This window comes from Gekko japonicus, unplaced genomic scaffold (assembly GCF_001447785.1).
Source record: "Gekko japonicus isolate JY-2015 unplaced genomic scaffold, Gekko_japonicus_V1.1 scaffold47, whole genome shotgun sequence".
Taxonomy (NCBI): domain Eukaryota; kingdom Metazoa; phylum Chordata; class Lepidosauria; order Squamata; family Gekkonidae; genus Gekko; species Gekko japonicus.
The window spans coordinates 1056596-1077368 of NW_015165235.1; the positions used below are offsets into that span (position 1 = coordinate 1056596).

Below are 20773 nucleotides of genomic sequence, written 5' to 3' on the forward strand. Positions count from 1 at the left end.
GGGGGGGGGGCTGGCAGACCAGTGGTGCCCTGCTGGCCTCGGTGGGAGCGTCCTTCTTCCAGAGGCGCTTGCTCCGGGTTGTTTCGCAAGGGACGGCCGCCTCTCCGTCCTGCCTGGAGTCGGGAACCAGCGGGAAGCGAGGCGAAAGGGGAAAAAATCACCCTGGAAGTGGCCGAGAGAGGCCATGCGGGGAGGGGCAGGTTTAATGGCACTTCCACACACGCCCACTTCCAATGCACTTGGCAACCACCGCCTGCAACGGCCAAAGCCACTTGCAAACAAGCGGATTGAAAGTGGGTTGTTTAGCAGGTGTGAACGCGCTGTGCTTTGAGCGCAGGGTTACAGCCCAGCCCTTCCTCGCTAAGGAGCTCCGGCCGGTACTCCCCTCCTCCGTTTTTCTCATGGCAACAACCTTGCCAGGTAGGTGAGGTTGAGAGAATAATTGTCCCGTGGCCAGGCGGGATTTGAACCCGGGTCTCCCAACCTTCTAACCACTGCACCAGGCGAGCACTTGGGAGCTGTCTCGAGTTGCTGATGCGCCTCCTGCTTTCCCGGGAACTGAAAGGGCTGGGAAGAAAGTCTATTGAAGACAGAGAGGGTGCCACTTTGCCCAGAAGTGAGTCCCAGAAAGGACAACCCGACTGGCTCCTTAGTAAGGCTGCAGTCCGGTGATGACCCCGCTGAACTATTTTATCCGAGAAAACAGGCTCTGGCCGTACCTGGTTGCAGCCAAAAGGACCCATAAATGCAACCGATTTCGAAGGTGATGGGTGGCCCCTGGGAGAGCTTCGGGGCCGGCAGCCTCAGGTGGGGGTGGAAAGCGCTGTCAAGGCACCGCTGCGGGGCAGGGTTCCCCAAGGTGGCGCCCGTGGGCGCCAGTTGACACCCTTCCTGGAGCGGTGTTTTTTGCAAGTGGGCGTGGCCAGCTGGGGGCCGGCCCAGCAGGGCTTCTGGTTGGCCCCTGGAGATCTGATCGGTCGTGCAGATGAAAACAAAGTGGTTTCAGCAGCCGCTGCTGTTATCACAGTGTCTCTTCCCTTCCCTTCGGTATTTTTTTCTTTTAAATCACTCCTCTTGACCCCTGCCTTTGGGCTTTCTCTCTGTGTGCGTCTGCTTGCTGCGGTAGCCGCGTCGTGGCTGCGCCCGCCGCTCAGTGCCCCAATTCCCAAGGGGCCTGCAGAAGCCAAAAGCTCAGGGGCTTCTGCTGGAGGGTTCTCAAGGCGAGAGCCGAACAGAAGCCACAGGGAGCCTCAGAAAATTGGACCTGAAGAATGTTTTCCACCACGGCAGAGGGCTGAGGATGGCTCAAGAGAAACCAGGCACTCTCTCACACCCGGATTATGGCTCGCAGCTGCGGGCAGCGGGTCCAAATTCTTCCTGGAAGTCGGTTGGATCGCAGAAAATAGGCAGTCCCGATATTCAGTATGTTCTGTTCGTGGAGGGGTGGGGGGAGCTGCGCTGGCCTCCAGGGGAAAGGTCAGGGCGGGGGTTGGTTCATTGTCCCAGAAGTGCCAAAGAGGAGGCAGAGGAGGGAGGAAGGAAGGAAGCTGTGAATCTGGCAAATGGGAAGAACAGATGAGGAAGCCCAGACTGTCCAGTTGTGTCCGGTTCCGTTCAAGGGGGGCTTCAGCGCGATTCTTGGCAGAGTTACTCCAGTCTAAGCCCCCTAGTTTCAGTGGGCAAGAGGACTGCATTGCTCGACAGGTGGCGTATAGTAATTTAGACATACAGTTGCTCGATTTTCAGGACAGTTTGAGAGAATGAAGGGTTTAGCTAGGCGATGACATCGGGGTTGGGACCATTGTTCCCTCTAAGCTGAGTTAGTGTGAGCTAGCTCACAGCCTTTTAGCTTCTGGCTCACACATTTTTGTCTTAGCTCAGGAAGGAGGGCTCCAGAGCAAGCTAATGTATGCAGTAGTCAAAGCGCTCGCTCACAACTTTTACACCAGTCGCTCACAAAGTAGAATTTTTGCTCACAAGACACAGCTTAGAGGGAACATTGGTTGGGACCCACCCAGGGCTGCTTCTTCAGGGACAATGAAATGGAAATTACCAGTCCATACATATAGGTAGAGGGTGAGCAGAAAATTAGCATACAGCATAATGATGTTTAACAGATGCAAGGTCCAAATTGGAATAACAAGCTTCTAACTATGTGTAGGGACTGGTGATTTCCATTTCATTGTGTCTGAGGAAGTGTACCTGCACACAAAAGTTCATACCTTGAATACAACTCTGTTGGTCTGAGAGCCAGTTTGGTGTAGTGGTTAAGTGCGCGGAGTCTAACCTGGGAGAACCGGGTTTGATTCCCCACTCCTCCACTTCCACCTGGCTGGATGACCTTGGACAAGCCGTAGCTCTGATAAGAGCTGTTCTTGAAAAAGAGCAGTTCCTGTCAAAAGCTCTCTCAGCCCCACCTACCTCACAGGGTGTCTGATGTGGGGAAGGGAAAGGAGTTTGAAAGCAGCTCTGAGACTCCATTGGGTAGTGAAGGGCGGGGTATAAATCCAATCTCCTCCTCCTCCTCTTCCTCCTCTTCTTCTTGCCCCTGTACTCCAACTTTGTTCTGCTGCTTCAGGACACGGCTGCCCACCCGGGTCTGTCTCTTTGCATAAGGCTTACAAGTTATGTTGCAGGCCAGGGGTCCCCAATATGGTGCCCACCGAGCGCTTTTAGAAATTGGGCAGGGCCAGGTAGAGCTCTTGCCCAGCAGCATTTCTGACTCGCTACTGTAAATGCATACTAGACCAAAGCATTTCCTACAAACATGTTGGGTATTACAAGTTGAAAACACTCAGTATATCTGGGGTTAAATGTTTGTTTATGTTACTCACAGGAAGTCACATGTTTCTCATGTAACCAATGTTCTTTCGCTGTAGAATGCCTGGGAATGTTCTCCATGGTCTAGGAATTTGATTGGGACTAAAGTGTCAAGGTATATTACCATTTTATGGCTTCTCTTCCCATCTTTGTTTGGTGTTCTGAAGAAGAAGAAGAGCGGCCATAATCTCTCTCTTCTAGTTTTGTCTTTGTAGAGTAAGGATGTAGCCGATTTAGCTCTGTTGTTATTTTCATCCCAGTTACCCTTCCCATGCTAGAATTTAGTAAAAACTTTATATTTTAATCACACATGGACTCTCAGTCTGAATTATTTCACTCTGGCTCTGCTGGACTATCTTATCTCTGCAAAATACCATTTTTTCCCCCAATATCTCACTATCACCCAACAAAACATGATGCTGACTGACCAATAGAAAGGTTACAAGATTAGAAAGACAATTCCCACAAACTTTCCCCACACAAACTCATCTCTGCTCTAAGTGGTCACAAGTTTACACTTCCTAATGTCCTGTGTACTAACTACCTCTAACAGTATCGGTTAACTCTGTAATGGCCGAAATGTAAGCAACTAGTCAATTCCAACAAGATCTGATACACAAGACAGATTGATTAAAATAACATTTTGTTTTCGTGGCGGCTGCCACCGCAGGGTTTGCCTTATTCTCTCTCATCATCCCTCTTTGCCCAGTGTGTGCTTTCATTGCCCCTCTTCTCCACGCTGCACTCTGTGTTATGGGGGTTTGCTTCCCGTGGCAGCCATTTTCTAATGGCTGCCACCACCCCGTGCCCACGGGCACAGAAAAGGCTGGGGACCCTTGATGTAGGCAATGCCCGATTTCTTAAAAGAAAGGCCGCGCTTCCACACATGCCGGTGAGTTATTGAATGCCATGCTTGTTTCTTCAAAGAGGGGGCGTGGCCAAAGGTGCGGAAGGGGGCGGAGTCACGACGGGGGTGCGACGGGCGAGCTGGAGGAAGGGCAGAAGGTGGGCACCTGAAGCTGCTGCTGCCGCCTTATCCTGACTCAGCACCTTGGTCCGCTAAGGTCGGTACTGTTTGCTCGGAGCCTGGCAGCCGCTCTCCATGGTCTTCAGGCGGAGGCCTTTGGCACCCCTGCTACCTGATCCTCTGAACTGGAGAGGCCAGGGATTGGACCTGGGACCTTCAGCAGATGCCCTCTGCCACCCACCACAGAGCCACAGCCCCTCTCCCGGCGTCCTCTCAGCCGGTGGAACTCTTTGCCACTCAGTGCCGTTGCAGAGGAGCCGGGCACCATGAAAGCGACTTGAGGGATGTGTGGGGTTCCACTGGGAAGAAGATCTGAGCCTGCTCCGGAGGGACTCACACCGAGAGTCCAGCAAGGCTGGTTTAGGATCGCAGCAGCAGGCAGGCGTATTAAGAGGAAGGGTCACTTTAAACGCCTACGGGACCCACCGGTCAGGAAAAGGACGTGGGACTCAACGGGACTGTTTCGGATTAGCAGAGATCTGCCCCGCAAGCCTGTGCTCCTTGGACTCTGTTGGTCGCTGTTTCACCCCCGAGTAGACGGTATTCCGGGTCCTCTCCTCAGTACATTGACTCGGGAGCCGCTTCCTCTAAAGCCGGTCTCAGACCCAGTGTGTTTCGGATGAAGGGGCCACCCGTCGGTCAAGAAGGGAGCCAGCGGCAGCGAGCCTCCAGCGAGGCTGCCCGAGGTTATCCCTGGTAAGGAGAACAGCTATCGGTCTTGGATCTCGCCCTTCCGTCGGGGGGCTCACAGCGGCCTGCCTGGCTCTCCCGGTCGCCGTAGCACCCCAACAACAAACCTGGGAGGTAGGCCAGGCCGAGAAGCAGTGCGGCTCAGGTGACACACCCGGCTTCTTAGCAGAGGAGGGTCTCTGCGGCCCGCTCCTGCACATCTTGGACTAGATGACCCTGGAGGTCCCTTCCAGCTCTAGGATTCTGCCTGACTTGCATTGCTATCCCTCCTTTCCGATGCTGGAAAAATGAAGGTCTGTGTACTCATTGTGCTGTCTCCTGCCTCAGACTTCGGGAGGTTACCGTAGATTTAGTCAGACAGAGGGGTCAGGAGGACACACAGAGCATCCTTTCCTTCCTGTTATCTGATCCTAACCCTTTGAAGTAGAATGCTGTTCTTAGGGGCATGTTTCCTTCTTTCCGGCTTGACACCTCTCTCTCTCCCGCACACACACACTTTTCTCTGCCAGAGAAGGAACCATGGGTGCAGGGCACGTTTCCCCTGCATCCACGTTCATCCTATTCGTTAGTTTAGACGCAGTTCCTATCTCCTATCTATCCTGTCCAGAATGGAGTTCCATAAAGAACTCTTATTAGTTTTGTAAATCTGACTACTGGCTCTCTTGACATTTTTGTAACTCGTTTGTCCCTATTGCTTTGCAAAACCCCCCCCCCCTTTCCTTTTGCTCCCTCTTGGGACTACTAGAGAGAGCAAAACACGTTGGGAGGAAAACCCCCGAAGCAACAGGGACAAACGAGTGACAAAAATGACAGCGCGGAAGTGGCTGTAACTTTGTAAGCTTGCTAGCACACTCAGCACCCAAACTTAGCTGTGTGGTAACCTGGCGCATTCTGCTACGTTGATAGTGGATTCCTGAATGTATCAAAACCAGAGAATCCAACATCTAGCACGGAACTCCCGGATGGTCGGTGGACTTCTCCGTCTCCGTCCCAAACAGAGATCACTCCACAGCGCTAGACCTGGAAGGCCTTGGGGGCTCTTAGACCACGTCCTCCTCTCTGCGTCATCGCCGTTGCGTCACTCGCTCCAGAGGCCTTTGGCGAGCCCCGGCGGGAGTTCCATGTTGCTCAGCGCAGAGCCGCGCCCCCCCCCTCTCCTGCAGGAAACCTCAGCAGACTCCTCTATGGAAAATAACTTCGAGTGCGAAGAAATCATTGCAAGCATCCGGCGCTCTTTCTTTCGCTGGGGGAGGATCCGGCAGAGGCTCATGACGAATGTCCTCTAGTAGCCCACAACCGCGGTGGCTCTCCAGAAGGCGAGATTCGTTTTGCTCCGGTTTAATCTCTTCCTTTTAAATGGCAAGGTCTCCGCAAGGCAGGTATACACTGCACAAGCGAGGCAGGCGCCGACCTACTGAAATTAACGGGCTTAGACTGGGGTACCTCTGCACAGGATTGCACCGCAGCTTCTCCTGTCGAATTTCTGCCTGCCGCGCCTTGATTCTAGGAGCAGGAGAAGCGGGCGACGCGATCCAGAGTGCCAGAGGTACGCTCTGCTGCCCCCCTCAGGCAGTCAAAGGGTTAAAAGAGGAGACACCCCCGCCAGCCTCCCCAGTTCCCTCTTTCGAGTCATCCCTGACCAAAGGTGTAGAAGGGCAGCCTCCGGCGAACTGCCCGGGAAGACAGCCCTGCCCCAGGTGCCCAGGCCCAGCGCTTGGGAAAGAGGGTCAGAAATGACGACGTCATTGCTAGAGACGTCATCATTTCCGAGGTCCCTCCCTCGTCGCGTCCGGGTGAGATTACTAGGGGAGCTATCGGTCCATCCGCACTGGCTGAGGATCGCCCCCCTAGCCGCCGCCCGCAGCTGCTGGAGGGTTGCGGGGTTCCCTCCAGATTGCGCACAACCTGGCGCGGCTGACCCTTCTTCCTAACGGTCCCCCAGGCATCCGCAGCTTTGCACCCCGATCCCGGACTCATTCACTGGGAAGCAGTCCCCATTCCGAGGGCGGGGGGTGGTGGTGGTCGGGAAGTGGCATCCCCAAAGACGCCCGGCACCCCCCGCGATCATTGCCTGTCCCTGGGAGACTGCATCGCACCCAGTCCGGCTCTCACCCTCGGTTTGCAGCAAGGCATCCTCCCACCGGCTCCTTGGCCATACAAGGGATGTTTGCGAAGAAAGTGGGGGCGGCACTGGCACCCCGCTTGCCAGTGCGGCATGCGCAAACTTTTTGCCTGGTTCAGTCTCTGGTCAGAGTGGCGTAGCGGTTCAAGTGTCCGGCTAGGATCCGGTGGGGGCAGGGCGGGGTATAAATCGTAACCTAAATAAATAAATCCCGGCTTTTCGAATCCTGACTGCCGCGGAAGCTCGCCGGGTGACCTTGGGCCAGGCCAGTCCCCTACTGCCAGCGTACTGCCAGCTCACAGGGTTGTTGCGGAGGGAAAGCGAAGGAGAGCGGAATGATGTGAGCGGCCGCTTTGGATCTCCATCGAGGCGGCATAGGGCTACAGTAAAACAAATTACCAAAAGTGAAGCGGGGCAAAGCCTATCTGGTGCTCAAAGATCGGTGGCGGTGCTTGGTGGGGAGGAGGCATCCGGCTTAGTCAATACCCCCTAGATATACGGGGTATTGGCTCAGTAGGACCTCGGTGGAGCGGGGACTGACGTCAGAGCTTCTGGGAAGAGGAGGCGCAGGCAGGCAGGCAGGCTACTGGCGGGAGCCGTGAGATGATCCCAAGCGAAATCCTCTTGTGCGGACTTCTGTTCCTTGTCCCAGCTACATCTCTATTTATACGTTGAGCTGGGGATGGCCGACCCGTGGCAGACTCACGAAGGGAGCAGCTGCCACAACTGCCCCCCCCCCTTTAGCACAGGGTTTCTGATACGGATCCTCCATTCAGGGCAAAACAGAGGCCTCGAGTGCCAGGAGGGCTGTGGACTGGGAGCCACCTGCTTTTTACCGTGAACACTAACTGTGGGTGGCCACAACACTGGGAAATAAAAGTCATTGGACCCAGTGGGGAGATTTTCTCAGTAAAAATACAACAAGGAGAGGCTAGGAGAGACCGCACTCCGGCTGCGGCACACATATTGATTACAGACTCGTGGCAAAGATATCTAGGTAGTCCTGTTGTCCGGGGGGGAGGATCCCAGAAACAACGGGTGCGCTGGGACTACTTTCACACAAGCTTCCACACACTTTCAGTCCACTTCCAACGCGCTTTTAGCAATGTTTTGCAAGTGCATTTTGCCAGCTCACACGGTAAAAACCAGTTGCAAAGTGGACTGAAATTGCATTTTTCACTGTGTGTGAAAGCCCATCGTCACCAGACTGGCTGTTGGGCGCAAAGGCAAAGGGAGAAGGAAGCCCTCCCTCCACCCCCCAGCAGGCAGGCCGAAGATAATCCAGAAAAGGGTGCAGCAGCCACTGGCCTGCAGCTGAACCAGAATTTCGTTGCCACTGGCCTCCAGCTGAACCAGAATTTCGTTTCTCCCCCCCCCCCTCCGATTTTGCACTCAACATCCAACTTGAGGAAGCGCTCTAGGGAACTCGGAACTAAGCTTGGTGTTTTGAGGTAATGGGGTCGATCTTGATAACCAGGTAGAGCAGACCTGCTCGTCGAAAGGACTGTGCTACAGCTTATTCTTCCAGCTCACCTGCTTCTTCCTCTGCTGTACAGGATTCTCTGCTACGCGCGTCCTTTCAGGCGCCAGGAGCGAATTGCGTCCATGGATGGCGACCACGGGCCAACGCAGTCCGACTGGCAGAATGGTGGTTTCGGGCGGACGGGCCGGGGGGGGCGGGGGCCTATTTGTGCCTATTGGCAGCCAACTGGAAGTGAGTTCGGAGGCAGGATTGCCAACCTCCAGGTGTTGGCTGGAGATCTCCCGGGATCACAACTGATCTCCAGGGAGAGATCGGTTCGTCTGGGAAAAATGGGGGGACTTTGGAAGGTGAACTCTGTGGCATCGCATCCCAGTGAAGACCCCCTCCCTTCCACAAGCCCCGCCTTCCTCACCGAAAATCTCCGGGTATTTTCCAACCCAGAGCTCGAAGAGCCCCCTCCCCTCCCACCAGTCCTCGCCCCGCGAGGCTTCCCAGGACCTTTGGGGCAGACCTCTCCGTTTGCGCGGCCCGCTGATGAGGAATCCCACCGGTGACCTTTGCGGTCCATAAAGCGGCGGCCTCCGAGCTGTAACCGGCTCCGTCGCCCTTTCTCAGCTGGAGCTGCGGCGCTGGAGCTCGCGGGCGCGGGCTCGTGGTGACACTTTTACTGTCGAAATATATACAGACTTTTACTGCCTCTTGGGGGGAAACCCAGAGGCTCGGGGAATTTTCGTATTTGCTGGCTTGTAAACCTCTTTTTTTTATTGGAAAGCAGCTCAAGTTGGGGGTGGAAGAGAGAATCTGGTTTGCTTTTCGCCGCCTTCGCTTTCCTACACGAAACGTGTCAAAAAAAGAAATCCAGATTCCTCTCACTGAGACTATAAGCCCCCTCAACCCACACGTACACAATCTTCTATTTTTTTTAAAGATAACGGATAATAGCCGGTTAACTGATCTTCAACACACTGTTCTCGGTAATCATTTAACTTTCGTGACATTTTGGGAGGGGTCGAAGTTCAGCTGGGAATTATTGTACCCCCATGTAACAGTCCCCCACCCGGTAGCCACGCCAGGGTGGAGGAATACATGCAATCCTGAAAAGACAATAGTGCAATCATAAACGAAGGTTAAATAGTAGAACAAAATTCAAGTTCAGTTGAACCTTTAAGACCAACAAAGTTTTATTCAAGATATAAACTTTTGTTGTGTATGCACACTTCTTCAGATACATTGAAATGGAAGTTACCAGTCCATGCATATGGGCAGAAGGTGAGCAGCAAATTAGCATACAACATAATGAAGATATTTAGCAGATGCAAGGACCAAGGACCAAACAGGAATAACAAGCTTAGTTTATATGGTCACCATTTGTTTGGATTTAATTCCAGGGGGAAATAGAGTGAAATAAATAAATATATCAACACTGGAGACTGACGTGTAAATGTACGCTTAATAGTGGAATGCTGAGAGTAATTAACCGAGACCCTGTTGTTATGCTCTATCCATCTCCTCTCAAGCATGGAGGTAACTAACAGCATACTTTTCTTCGAGATGGGATGAATGGTTATGCAGTGTTATGTCTCCTCTGTCACCAGACTAGAGAAATGCATTCCAATCCACCATTCCAAATCACATTACATTCTACTACTCATTGCATTACATTACAATCACTATTCCACTCTACTCTTCCAAATAAGAAATACAATACAACAAAGAGGATGTATGTCCCTTCTTGGTGAGAATACAGATGTAAAGACTGAATGAGATTAGCATATGTAGTGAGATAAGAAATCAATATCCCTGTTCAGTTGGGGGTGTGTGTGTTCCAGGTGTTGTGATACCTTGAAATTCAGCAATTTCCTTTCCCAGTCTGTTTCTGAAGTTCCTTTACAATAAAACCGCTACTTTGAGGTCACCCACTGAATGTCCTGGAAGGCTGCAGTGTTCCCCTACAGGTTTTTCAGACTTGTGATTCTTAATCCCAGATTTGGTTCCATTTATCCTTTGGCATAGCGTTTGACCTATGTAGAGATTGGAAGGGCATTGTTGGCATCTGACGACATATACAATGTTAGAAGATGAGCAAGTGAATAAGACTGAGATGGCGTAGTTGATGTTAAGTTCAGTGATCGTGTTGTCTGGGTGTATGTGGCAGCAAAATTGGCATCTGGGTTTATTGCAAGCTCTGGCACCAGTGTCCATGTTAAAGTTAGAGGTTATATTATTGTGGGTGGGGAGTTAAGATTGGGGGTCTGTCCATGTGCAAGAAAAAGTCTGCCCCCCCCACCGTGCTTGTGAAAGAGAACTGCCATTATTCAGTAGAGGTTGTAAGTCATCAATGACGTTGAACTGTTTTGAGTTGAGAACTGTATATGACTACTAGTGGTGGTGTTATTGTCTCTTTTAGGCCTGTCTTCTAATAGGCTTTCTCTGGGTATCATTCTGGCTTTGTTAATCTGTTTCTTGACTTCATCAGCTGGATACTTTAGTTCCAAAGAGGTTTGTTGTAGATCCCTCAGGTGAAAAACTTTTTCTGTAGAACTGGAACAGATGCAGTTGTAGTGTAGAACCTTGCTGTAGACAATAAAAGTGTATGGTATGTTTAGGATGGTAGCTGGATGCATGTGGATCATAAGGTGGTGTCTATGTGTTCATTATGAATTTGTACAGTGGGGTCTAGAAAATGTATTTCTTGCATAGATTGGTCCATTGTTGGGTTTATAGTGGGGTGAAAGTCATTGAATGCCTGGTGGAATATGTCCAGGGCTTCTTTATCATGTGTCCAGACAATAAAAATGTCATCAATGTATCACAGGCATAGGAAAGGTGTGAGTGGGTACTTTAGGAAGTGTTGCTCCAAGCATATTGTGGTGCCATGCTGGTGCCCATGGCAGTACCAATAATCGAAAGGTACAGGTTGTTACTAAATTTGAAGTAGTTGTGGGTGAGAACAAAATAGCAGAGTTTGGTGGCAAGGTCAGCTGTGGTGTTCTCAGAAACCATGTTTCTTACTGCTTGTAATCCAACTTTGTGTGGGATGTTGGTATACAGAGATTCCACATCCATGGCTGCCATAGTATTCTCTGGAAGGCTATTCAAAGCTTGTATTTTCCTCAAGAAATCTGTGGTGTCGCACACATAACTAGGAGTATTAATGGCATAGGGTCCATGTAGTCAGATACCCCCACGGTGAGAGTGCCTATGTCTGAGACAATGGGGCATCCTGGGTTGCCAGGTTTGTGTATTTTCGGTAGAAAAGGTATCTGGTTGAGGTTCCTATGGTGTATCTGAAAGGATTTTTTCCTGTATGCATAGGGTTAATTCCTTTATAATCTTGTTTAGGTCTTTTTTGTATTCCTAGGTGGGATCTGAGGATAGTTGTTTGTAAAAAGCAGCATTTGTAAGTTGTCTTTGAGCCTCCTGGATGTTGTATCTATCCGTGACGACAACAGCTCCACCGTTGTCATCATGGATAAATTAGGTTACATAGCATAACAGTAATTCTGTTTAGTATTGATTCAGGTGGGGTAGCTGTATTGGTCTGAAGCAGCCGAACAAAGCTTGAGTCCAGTGGCACCTTTAAGACCAACAAAATTTTATTCGTGGTATAAACTTTCATGTGCAAGCACATTTCCTCAGATACAGTGGAACAGAACCTCCTCAACCATTACTTATGGGGTGTGGGTTGTTGTCAGGAAGGTTCGTTTAGAGTCAAGATACCGGAGACTGGATGTAAGAAAAATCTGTGAATGGCAGAAAATTAACATAGGCTGCGGTCACACAGAGAATTAGGCACACTAGAGAGACGGAAGATAGGCGGATTTTCCGGGCGCGATCTCACCGCCACATCTGGGAAGCGTAGAGCTCCCGTGGCTCACCCGAGGCTTCACTCCGAAGATGCGCTGTAAAAAAGTAGTACCTCCGAGGTACTAGTTTCCGGAAACCGCGGGGCATGGGCGGGCATCTGATCGCGTTTTCGGTGGTAGTTCCGGCACCCACCCATGTCCCCTTGCAAAAAGGTTCCCCCCCCAAGTCTCCACGGATGCGCACAAGCACCCAACGGAGCATGCGCACACTTTAGTTTTTTTAAAAAACACAACCCCTTTTGTCCCACTTCTTTGCAGTGCCGCAGGATTGTCCTGTGATCGGCACCTCCCCCCTAACCACGGGACCTCCACTGGACGTCTGCTCGTGCAACCGTGCGTTATTTTGCCCAGCAAACAGCCACGCTTTCCCTCGCATTTTCCGGCCCATGTGAACGGAGCCATACAAGAGTTAACAAACAGATATGGGAGCGAGGTTTGAGTCCAGCAGCATCTACAAGACAAATAAAGTTCAGTTCTGGGTACAAGAGAGAATAGAGAGACTTAGTATGTACACTCCTTCAGATTAATTGAAACAGATTTCCTCAAATATTACATACGGAGGGAGGTTAGTTGCCAGAAAGAGCTAATTAGAGTCAAGATGCCTAAGTAACTGAGCAATAAATACAGCTAAGATTGGAATAACACATTAGGTAAGACATGTAAATAGCAGTAAGTTGGTATAGAGATAATAAAGGAGTTAACAACAGATGTGGGAAGGCAGACTTGGGGGAAAAAATTCTAGCCTGAGCCTAATGAATGTAATGTACAGTCATTAAGTTAATTGATGCTTAACCATTGATTTCGAGGGAAGAAGACTGCAGTTACATCGATTTCAATCGTTCCTATGGCCTCCCATCTAATGCCTTCAGGATTTAAGTACAAACCTAGTTTGTGTTTGAAATACACACGTTTTCCTCCCTCATGCATGGGGGTGTCTTTGCCTTGCTAGAACATTCCAATGCACATGGGCAACCCCCACATTTCCCCGCCGGCTCTTAAAGATGGAAGTGTCCCCCCCCCAGAGGTGAAACTGACTGCAATTATGCATTTTATCTTGCAGACGATCTCTCGGCCAGCGCTTTAAGGAGACAGAAATATTTGTTTGATGTATCGACTCTCTCAGACAAAGAGGAGCTGGTGGGAGCTGAACTGCGGCTCTTTCGGAGAGCCCCCGGCGATTATTTCTCCAAGGCTCAGACAGGCCTGGCCCATTTGCAGCTCTCGGCCTGCTACTCGAGCCGCCTTCTGGACTCCAGGACCCTGGACTTGCGGGAGGCGCCGGGCCAGGCCGGGGGCACCTGGGAAGTGTTTGACGTGTGGCAGGCCTTGCTGCACCACCGGCCTTGGAAGCAGCAGCAGCAGCAACACCGCCGCCCCTTGTGCTTGGAGCTGCGAGCCGTTGAGGGGCCTCGAACTCCCCAGCAGCAGGCACTGGACCTGCGCGGCCTGGGCCTGGGGCGAAGCGCGCGGGCCCAGCAGGAGAAAGCGCTGCTGGTGGTTTTCACCAAATCGAGGCGGAAGAACCTCTTCGCGGAATTACGCGAAGAGAGCGCGCATGCGCCCCATCTGGACTTGCAGCCCGCCGCCCGGCTGCGGTTCACGACGCGTCGCCAAAGGCGCACGGCTTACAACAACCGCCACGGCAAGCGGCACGGCAAGAAAGCCCGGCTGCGCTGCAGCAAAAAGGCCCTGCACGTGAATTTCAAGGAGCTGGGCTGGGACGACTGGATTATTGCCCCTCTGGAGTACGAGGCCTACCACTGCGAGGGCGTGTGCGACTTCCCCTTGCGCTCGCACCTGGAGCCCACAAACCATGCCATCATCCAGACGCTCATGAACTCCATGGACCCGGGCTCCACCCCGCCCAGCTGCTGCGTGCCCACCAAGCTGACGCCCATCAGCATCCTCTACACGGACGCCGGCAACAATGTCGTCTACAAGCAGTACGAGGATATGGTGGTGGAGTCCTGCGGCTGCAGGTAGCGCCGCCCGCGTCTGTCGCCCCCCCCCTCCCCCGCCACCTGCGGGGAAGGGAAAAGCGAAAGCAACAAGCGGCAGGGAGGAGACCGTGCAAGATGGACTCGTCGAGGGCTCGGGGCGCCGGCAGGGAGAGAGCGAAGCGAGGGAAGGGCGCACGTGGCGGAGGCGCGCCTCCCCCAGGGAAAGCCGCTGGTTGGAGCGCTTGATAGAGACCGCCACCCCCCCGGAAGCGCTCCATGTACTGTGCGGGGAGGGGCAGTCAGCGAAGGGGGCTAGCCACCAATGCGCCTTTGCACCATTTCCCTGGCCCTAGGTTGCTCAATGGTGTGGAGAGTTCAGGCGCCTCCTCCTGGGGGGTATTGCCAGAGGGGTAGTCCTCTAGCCATAAAAATAAAGCAGGAGGCTTGGGCTTTAAGGGCCTGGGAGAAGCTTTCGTTGACCACCTGGCGGCCTTCAGTAAGCCAAAACCGAGGAAGCCTCTGGCAGAATAAAGCGAGGAGCTTGGCGCCAAATAGGAGGGTGTGTGTGTGTGTGTGTCAAGGACGTGTGTCAAGGCACTTCGAAACTCCTCGTTCTTTTCGGCTGAGGGAGACTAGTTCAAACTGGGGGTGGGTTGGCGGTAAGTCTCGTGACCCCTGCTTGCAAGTAATGGGAAGGGGGGGTCTGTTGCGCCAGGCAAAGGCGGATGTGCTGAAGCACGTGGAGCAGTGGAAAGGGGGGGGGGGGGGGGAGTGGCGAAGGCTTTTTCATAAACCAGCTAAGGTGCAGCTGGCGGGGAGGGGGACGGGTAGGAAAGGCAGCTCTCTGCCAGAGGGTGAGTCCCCTGGCTTTAGAAATGAGAGTGCCCCTATCGCAGGGGAAACCACTCTCTGTTTCCCACACCCCAGGACAGGGCCTCCGAAGGAGAACAGCGAGGCGCATGGGGGGAAGGGGCGCAGGGCAACTATAAGGGCTGTTTTCTCAAGCGACGCTGGCTCTGGGTTCTTTTGTTGTTTAAATCTTTTTATTGGGTTTTCAATATGCCCCATATACATCACATACACTCTAACTAACATTGGGCTCTGGGTTCTGAAGGTGCCCCCCCCCCATTGGTGTGTTCACATGCGGGTGCCAATAACGTGTGCGTGAGAGGGAGGCTTGCTTATCTTCTGGTCCGAATTTGCATGTTTTTATCTCCATGATTTTAAGGTGGTGGTGGTGGGGAGAAGCACCTGTTTAGTCCCAGGTAGAGATGTGAAGGCCCGGAAGAATTCGGGGGGAAACCGATTTTTTTCCGAAAAATTGGAAAAATTGAAAAAAGAAAAGGGAAAAAAAATGATTATGGAACGTTTTATTTTAACATGATGAATAAAATATTTTAAGACAAGGTGTTCAAATATTTTCCAAATCATTTCTAAAATATATATATATGGTATCAGATTGATCTAATTTCTGTGCACTGAGGACAAGCAAGTCCTAGGTTACAAACTGAACTCTCCAATGCAAGAACAAGATGCATTTCTTCCTTTAGGAGGTGCTATTGTCAGAAGACAATAAAAAGGTTTCAGTTTTGTTTTTGCATGTGGGTGGGTATTCTGTTTGTAATAATTGTTTGGATACACTATATTTTTAATATGCTAGTTGTGATAATTTCATGCCAAGTAAAAATGTCCATAGTCATATTTTATGTTCCTAAAGTAACAGAATGACTTTCAATCTAGAAAAAAAAAGAAATGCTAATATAGCATTTTTTTCAATTTTTCCGAAAATTTCCGTTTCCCCCCGGAAAAAAACGGGTTTTTTTTCCGAACTTCAAAATTTCCGGAAATTTTACATCTCTAGTCCCAGGCCCATATTACGACTAGGGAAAGCAGTTAAACAGGCGGTGAGCCCCCGAGAGTCCTCACAGGAAAGAGAAGGCCAAAGGCATCCATTTCAGTCAGTTTCTTCCCAGAATTTATCTGAGAATCGAGACTCCCTTTAAGGAAAGCGGTGGGAGCGAGAGCAAGCCCAGAACACTTTGTTTTTTTAAAAAAAAATTATTTTCCTTTCTGTGCTCCTTCAAGATTACCAGCCTGAAAACAGCCCGAATGCCCCTCCCTCCCACACACAGAAAGCAGGACTGCAGGTTGTAATTACCAGCGAGGTTTGGCTTTCAATCCTAGTAATGAAAAGCTGAGAAAAGAGTCAAGTGCTACAAAACATGCACAGCACAAACAGGGTGGGTGTAGATGGGCTTGGAAGCATCTTTTAATTTTAAGGAAGCCTCCAGGTAGCTAATAAACTTCAGAAAAGGTGGGGGAGGCAGGCACACACCTCTGCAAAGGGCTGCAATATTACTGTATAAGCAAATGTTATGCTGAAACAGCATGTCACTGAATATAGGCTTCCTTCCCAGGCTTCCATGGAGATGACTTTACATGAAAAAATGCACTTCTGAGCATTCCTGAGATCCATTAAGGGTTTCCTCCCCTCCAGAGAAATCTTAGTGCTTTTCAGACTATCTGGTTTCATTGAGCTGCAAAATGGCTGGGGGGAAAGAATAATGGGTGTAATAATAAATAATAAGATAATAATAATATAAAGATGCTAATAATAAAGGAAAGCCTTGGCCAGAAGCAATAAATTAAAATGCACATTTTTTTTTGTTTGGTTTGGATGCACTGTTGTTCATATTGAAGCTGTAAATATTTGTTTATTTAAACAGACTGAGAAGTGCAAAAATGGAGGGGAACAACATTCGTTTCTGTTTTTCTTAATGTTCTGAACATTTTATGCACTCAAATTGTTTAAAAGTCTAATGTTGGGTTTTTTTTAAAAAATGTTATATTTGAGTTGTACAGGTTGAAGCATTAATCAACAATTTCATTTTGTATGTAATGTTATCATTTTCTTTAAGAATATTATGGGACGATAGAAAACTCTGTGTTTATGAATGGAGAATTCATATTTTATTGTCTACCTCACTGCATTGCAAGGCCGCAGCTCTGCAGGAAGGCTTTGCATATTCTTCTGCATTAATTTCAACAAGGCTTGTGTAGGAGACCACCTTTGCTGGGCTGTTCCCCAAATATTTACAACTCCAAACTCATCAGAGGTAAATTTAATATCCAGGACATTTTTACAGTACACTTTTACTGGTTGATACTAAATGTATCGACTGTATTATTAAACATTTCCCCCCAAAGCAACAGCTGCTTTTTATGCTCTGTTATGGGTTAACTGGTAACATTATCTTAACCAAACGTCTGTAATTCTGAAATGTTTGTCTGTCAGCTTGAAACAGGAACGGCTTATAAAATCTAATTTTCAAGTCCCTTACTTTACACCATTTTATATTCTCATGACATTCTTAGTGGTGACTTTTAAGATACCTAAGGACTATGTTAGAATGGAAACTATATTTATGAATTTGCCAACTTTCACCTAATAGGGAAATATCAATAAACAGAATTTTTTTTGGAAAGCATTGATTAAAAAGTTGTATTTTATATGCATTCTGTTCTGTGGATAAATATGTGGGTTATGAATGATACTAATTTGTATACTGTAGGAAACAACCAGGAAAACAGTTTCATTGAATAAATAGCTGTTTAGTGGGGGGGAAAGAACATAAAATTCACAAACACTGTTGTACGCACATGGAACTCTGCACTAGAATGATTTCAGTGGAGACGGTACATCCTTCTACACAAAGGAATGCAGCGTGCTACTGCTTCCTCTGTTGAAATGAATAGCATAACTGTCTCAGGTGAGGTAAGTGCCTTGTTCAGCATTGGAGGTTGCATGTATGTGATGTGTCAGCATGGGCTGCCAAGAAGAGGGGAGGAGAGGACAAGAAGTTCAGAGTGTCTTATATGTGAGTGCTCTAAAAGCCTGAGAACCCAGACAGTCTACCTGCCTCATTTTGTGTCACTACAAAAGGAAGGGACACCAATTTGTATGATGCCTGTCCATCTTGGGACTTCAGTGACAGCTAGAGGGTTTTCTAAGAATTCAAAATTGCTCCCGTAAAGCTTTGCTGGATTTGAAATTGTAGCAAGTACTGTCTTGCTGCTGCAGGAGAATACCTGCTTAAGTTTTTTTCCAGTTAGGCAAAGGGTTAAAGTGAGAGAATCAGTGTTCCTACAGAGACGTCTTCTGTTTCATTAAGTGTTGTTAAGTTCTCTCTCTCACACACACACATGTACACACACACTTTCTCTAAAACTGGGAGTGGGGACAGAGGGAATCTTTGTCTGAGGACCTGTGGTATCTCTTGGTACAATCTGAAAAATAGGCATGCCTTGTCCTACTTGATCAGGAGGCCACAAGTGAACAGCCAGCTGTTTATACTACATTAATTTCAATGGCACACTTACTAATTCTTAGCGCTGTCTTTGTACCCCATTGGGATCAATGGGATGTACTGTACAGGCAGGAGAAGTATCAGACTAATGACAAGAGTGACAATTGATTTCTGTACATTTCCTTGGGTATAGTACCATGTAACCTGTTTGCAGTGCTAGGGTAGTAGAAGATGCCCTTGAATTATGCCAATCTGTGTGATCTCTTTTCCCCCATTCCCAACAATTTGTCCCCCCAAACATCTTTTAAAACCAGCACTCTCCATCTGAGTAGAACTGGGTACTCATAAAATGCTTTTACTTTGTAGAACACACTGGGATGTATATGTGGAAAACATACCCCTCCCCAAGAGATCATGCCAGTAAGAAACTTAAGTTGCTTTAAAACCTGTGTATGAGTCAGTCTAAGATAAGGACTTTGAAGCACCAGTGGTTTCAACACAGCAGTAAAATATGGTTAAAGAGCTTTATTTTTCCTGGATAGTAGGCTTCATTCTTTATATAATGCAGAGTGTATCAGGAACAGAGGTGCCATCAAGTCCCAGCCGACTTATGGCAACCCCAGCAAGGGGCTTTCAAGGCAAATGAGAAGCAGAGGTGGTTTGCCATTGCCTTCCTCTGCAGAGTCTTCCTTGAAGGGGTCGTTTCGTAGAAAAAGAGCAAGGGGAACTTATTAGCATAACTCATTAGCATATGCCACACCCCCTGACATCACCGGAAGTGTGTCATAAGGCCACACCCACCACTTAGTCTTAGTCTTAAAGGTTAGTCTTAAAGGTGCTATTAGTTAGTCTTTTTTTTTATATAATGTTTTATTGTTTTAATAAAGCACAAACATTTCATACAACACTTACTTACAGGATCTAAGTGTCTATACATCCCAATTAATATACTATCAGTTTAACAACCAGCCTAGCACCATACAGCTCTATTACCGTCCCCCAGGTTCTCTGCTACCTCCTATAAGTATAACCAGCAATGGTAAGCTTGATTGGCCGGGAGTATGCCATTCTTTACCATATAATCTAACACCGGGGCCCAAGTCCTAACAAATTTAGTGTAAGTAGGAGTATTACTGTTATTCGCTCTCATCAGAGAATCTGAGATTTTAGCCATTACGAACTGATCCCAAACTTTCTCTTGCCACGCCGATATTGTGGGAGGAGAAGAAGATTTCCAAGCCGCTGCAATTGTTAAACGTGCTGTTGCTAGCAATGCTGATACAAGCTCCCTACTGCCCTCTATCATCCTGTCATTCCACAGATTTAGCAGTACCACTTCCGGAGCACACGGTAGCAACAGTCTGGTGATCTTCTTTATCTGAGTTACCACCTCTCTCCAAAAGCCTTGTATTTGTTAGTCTTAAAGGTGCTATTTGAACTCTTGGACTATTTTGCAGCAACAGACTAACACAGCTAATTCCTCTGAATCTAAACCCACCACTCAGGCTCCACCCCCAAAATCTCCAAGGTATTGCCAACTCAGAGCTGGTGAGCCTATCTGATGGCACATGAGGGGGAAAACAAGCAAACCACCCATGTCAGGTAAAAAGGATAGAAGTTCAACACAATTTTATCTATTTTCAGTAACTGGTTTGTTGAGAGAAAAGCAATAACAAGCACATCAGTGAAGACCTAGTACCAGAGTGCCAAACCCTGGCCCCATGCAGGCAGGGGTGGGGAGAGGCGGGGAGGAAGCAACTTACCCTCCCTCCTCCTGGCTGAATGAGGGCCGGAAGCAGGGCGACCGGAAGCAGGGGGCGGGGCTTCATCATGTGCCCCACCTTTCCGCACCTCACCCGGGGGAACGGCGATCCCCCCCGAATAAACCTCTGCTTCCTTGGTTTCCCTTCCAAGTACCTACCCTGCTTAGCTTCTGAGATCTGATGAAACTGGTATACCATGCCGCTTTCCCTCCGTGAAATGCAATATATCCTTTCAAAGAAGATGACACATATAAAGGTTTTTCATTCTAGGAGATGAAAGGTGCAAAAATATAATAATTCTTATAAAATCCCCCCCCCCCATTCAAACAGAAATATTTAAATTCAGAAATTACTTCTAAGCCTATTTATGTAAAAAACAAACAAACCACATTTCACCTGTCGTGGAATAAACAAAAAACAGTTAATGGGAGAACTCTTATTGAATTCTTCTCTCAGATACGCAAAGCTGGAGACTCTTCCAGATTTTTTTCCTGAAATCCCACATTCAACTTTCCCCTTTGAAAATGTGTTTTTTATTACATTGCTGGCCAGAAGGGGGAGTAAGACCTGCTGAGTCATGGTAAGGCAATATTACCAACAAACAAACAAAAACCATAAAAATAAGATGACTGTCCTTCCATCTTAGGTGCACAGATTTTAAGCGGGAAGTCAGTGTGATGTCAGGCTAGGAAGTGGAGGCTCTGAGCTAGGAACTGGCCACCTAAGGCTGCGAGCTGGCAACCAGCGTAATTCCT

At 49.1% G+C, this 20773-nt stretch overlaps 1 protein-coding gene across 1 annotated transcript; it reads left to right on the forward strand.

The window, feature by feature from the left end:
- Positions 1 to 671: 671 nt before the first annotated feature.
- GDF6 (growth differentiation factor 6) lies at positions 672 to 14007 on the forward strand. The gene is made up of 4 exons (XM_015409820.1): positions 672 to 763; positions 4385 to 4543; positions 8216 to 8373; positions 13069 to 14007. The coding sequence occupies exons 1-4, from the start codon at positions 672 to 674 to the stop codon at positions 13989 to 13991; spliced, it is 1332 nt and encodes a 443-aa protein (XP_015265306.1). The 3' UTR covers positions 13992 to 14007.
- Positions 14008 to 20773: the final 6766 nt, after the last annotated feature.

What these genes read in the sequence shown, in the direction of transcription:
- GDF6 (XM_015409820.1), top strand. Translation starts at nt 672, where the DNA reads ATGACCCCGCTGAACTATTTTATCCGAGAAAACAGGCTCTGGCCGTAC. An exon ending in GCTGCCCGAGGTTATCCCTG is followed by an intron (nt 4,544 to 8,215) that starts GTAAGGAGAACA and finishes TCTGCTGTACAG; the next exon opens with GATTCTCTGCTACGCGCGTC. An exon ending in CTATTGGCAGCCAACTGGAA is followed by an intron (nt 8,374 to 13,068) that starts GTGAGTTCGGAG and finishes TTTATCTTGCAG; the next exon opens with ACGATCTCTCGGCCAGCGCT.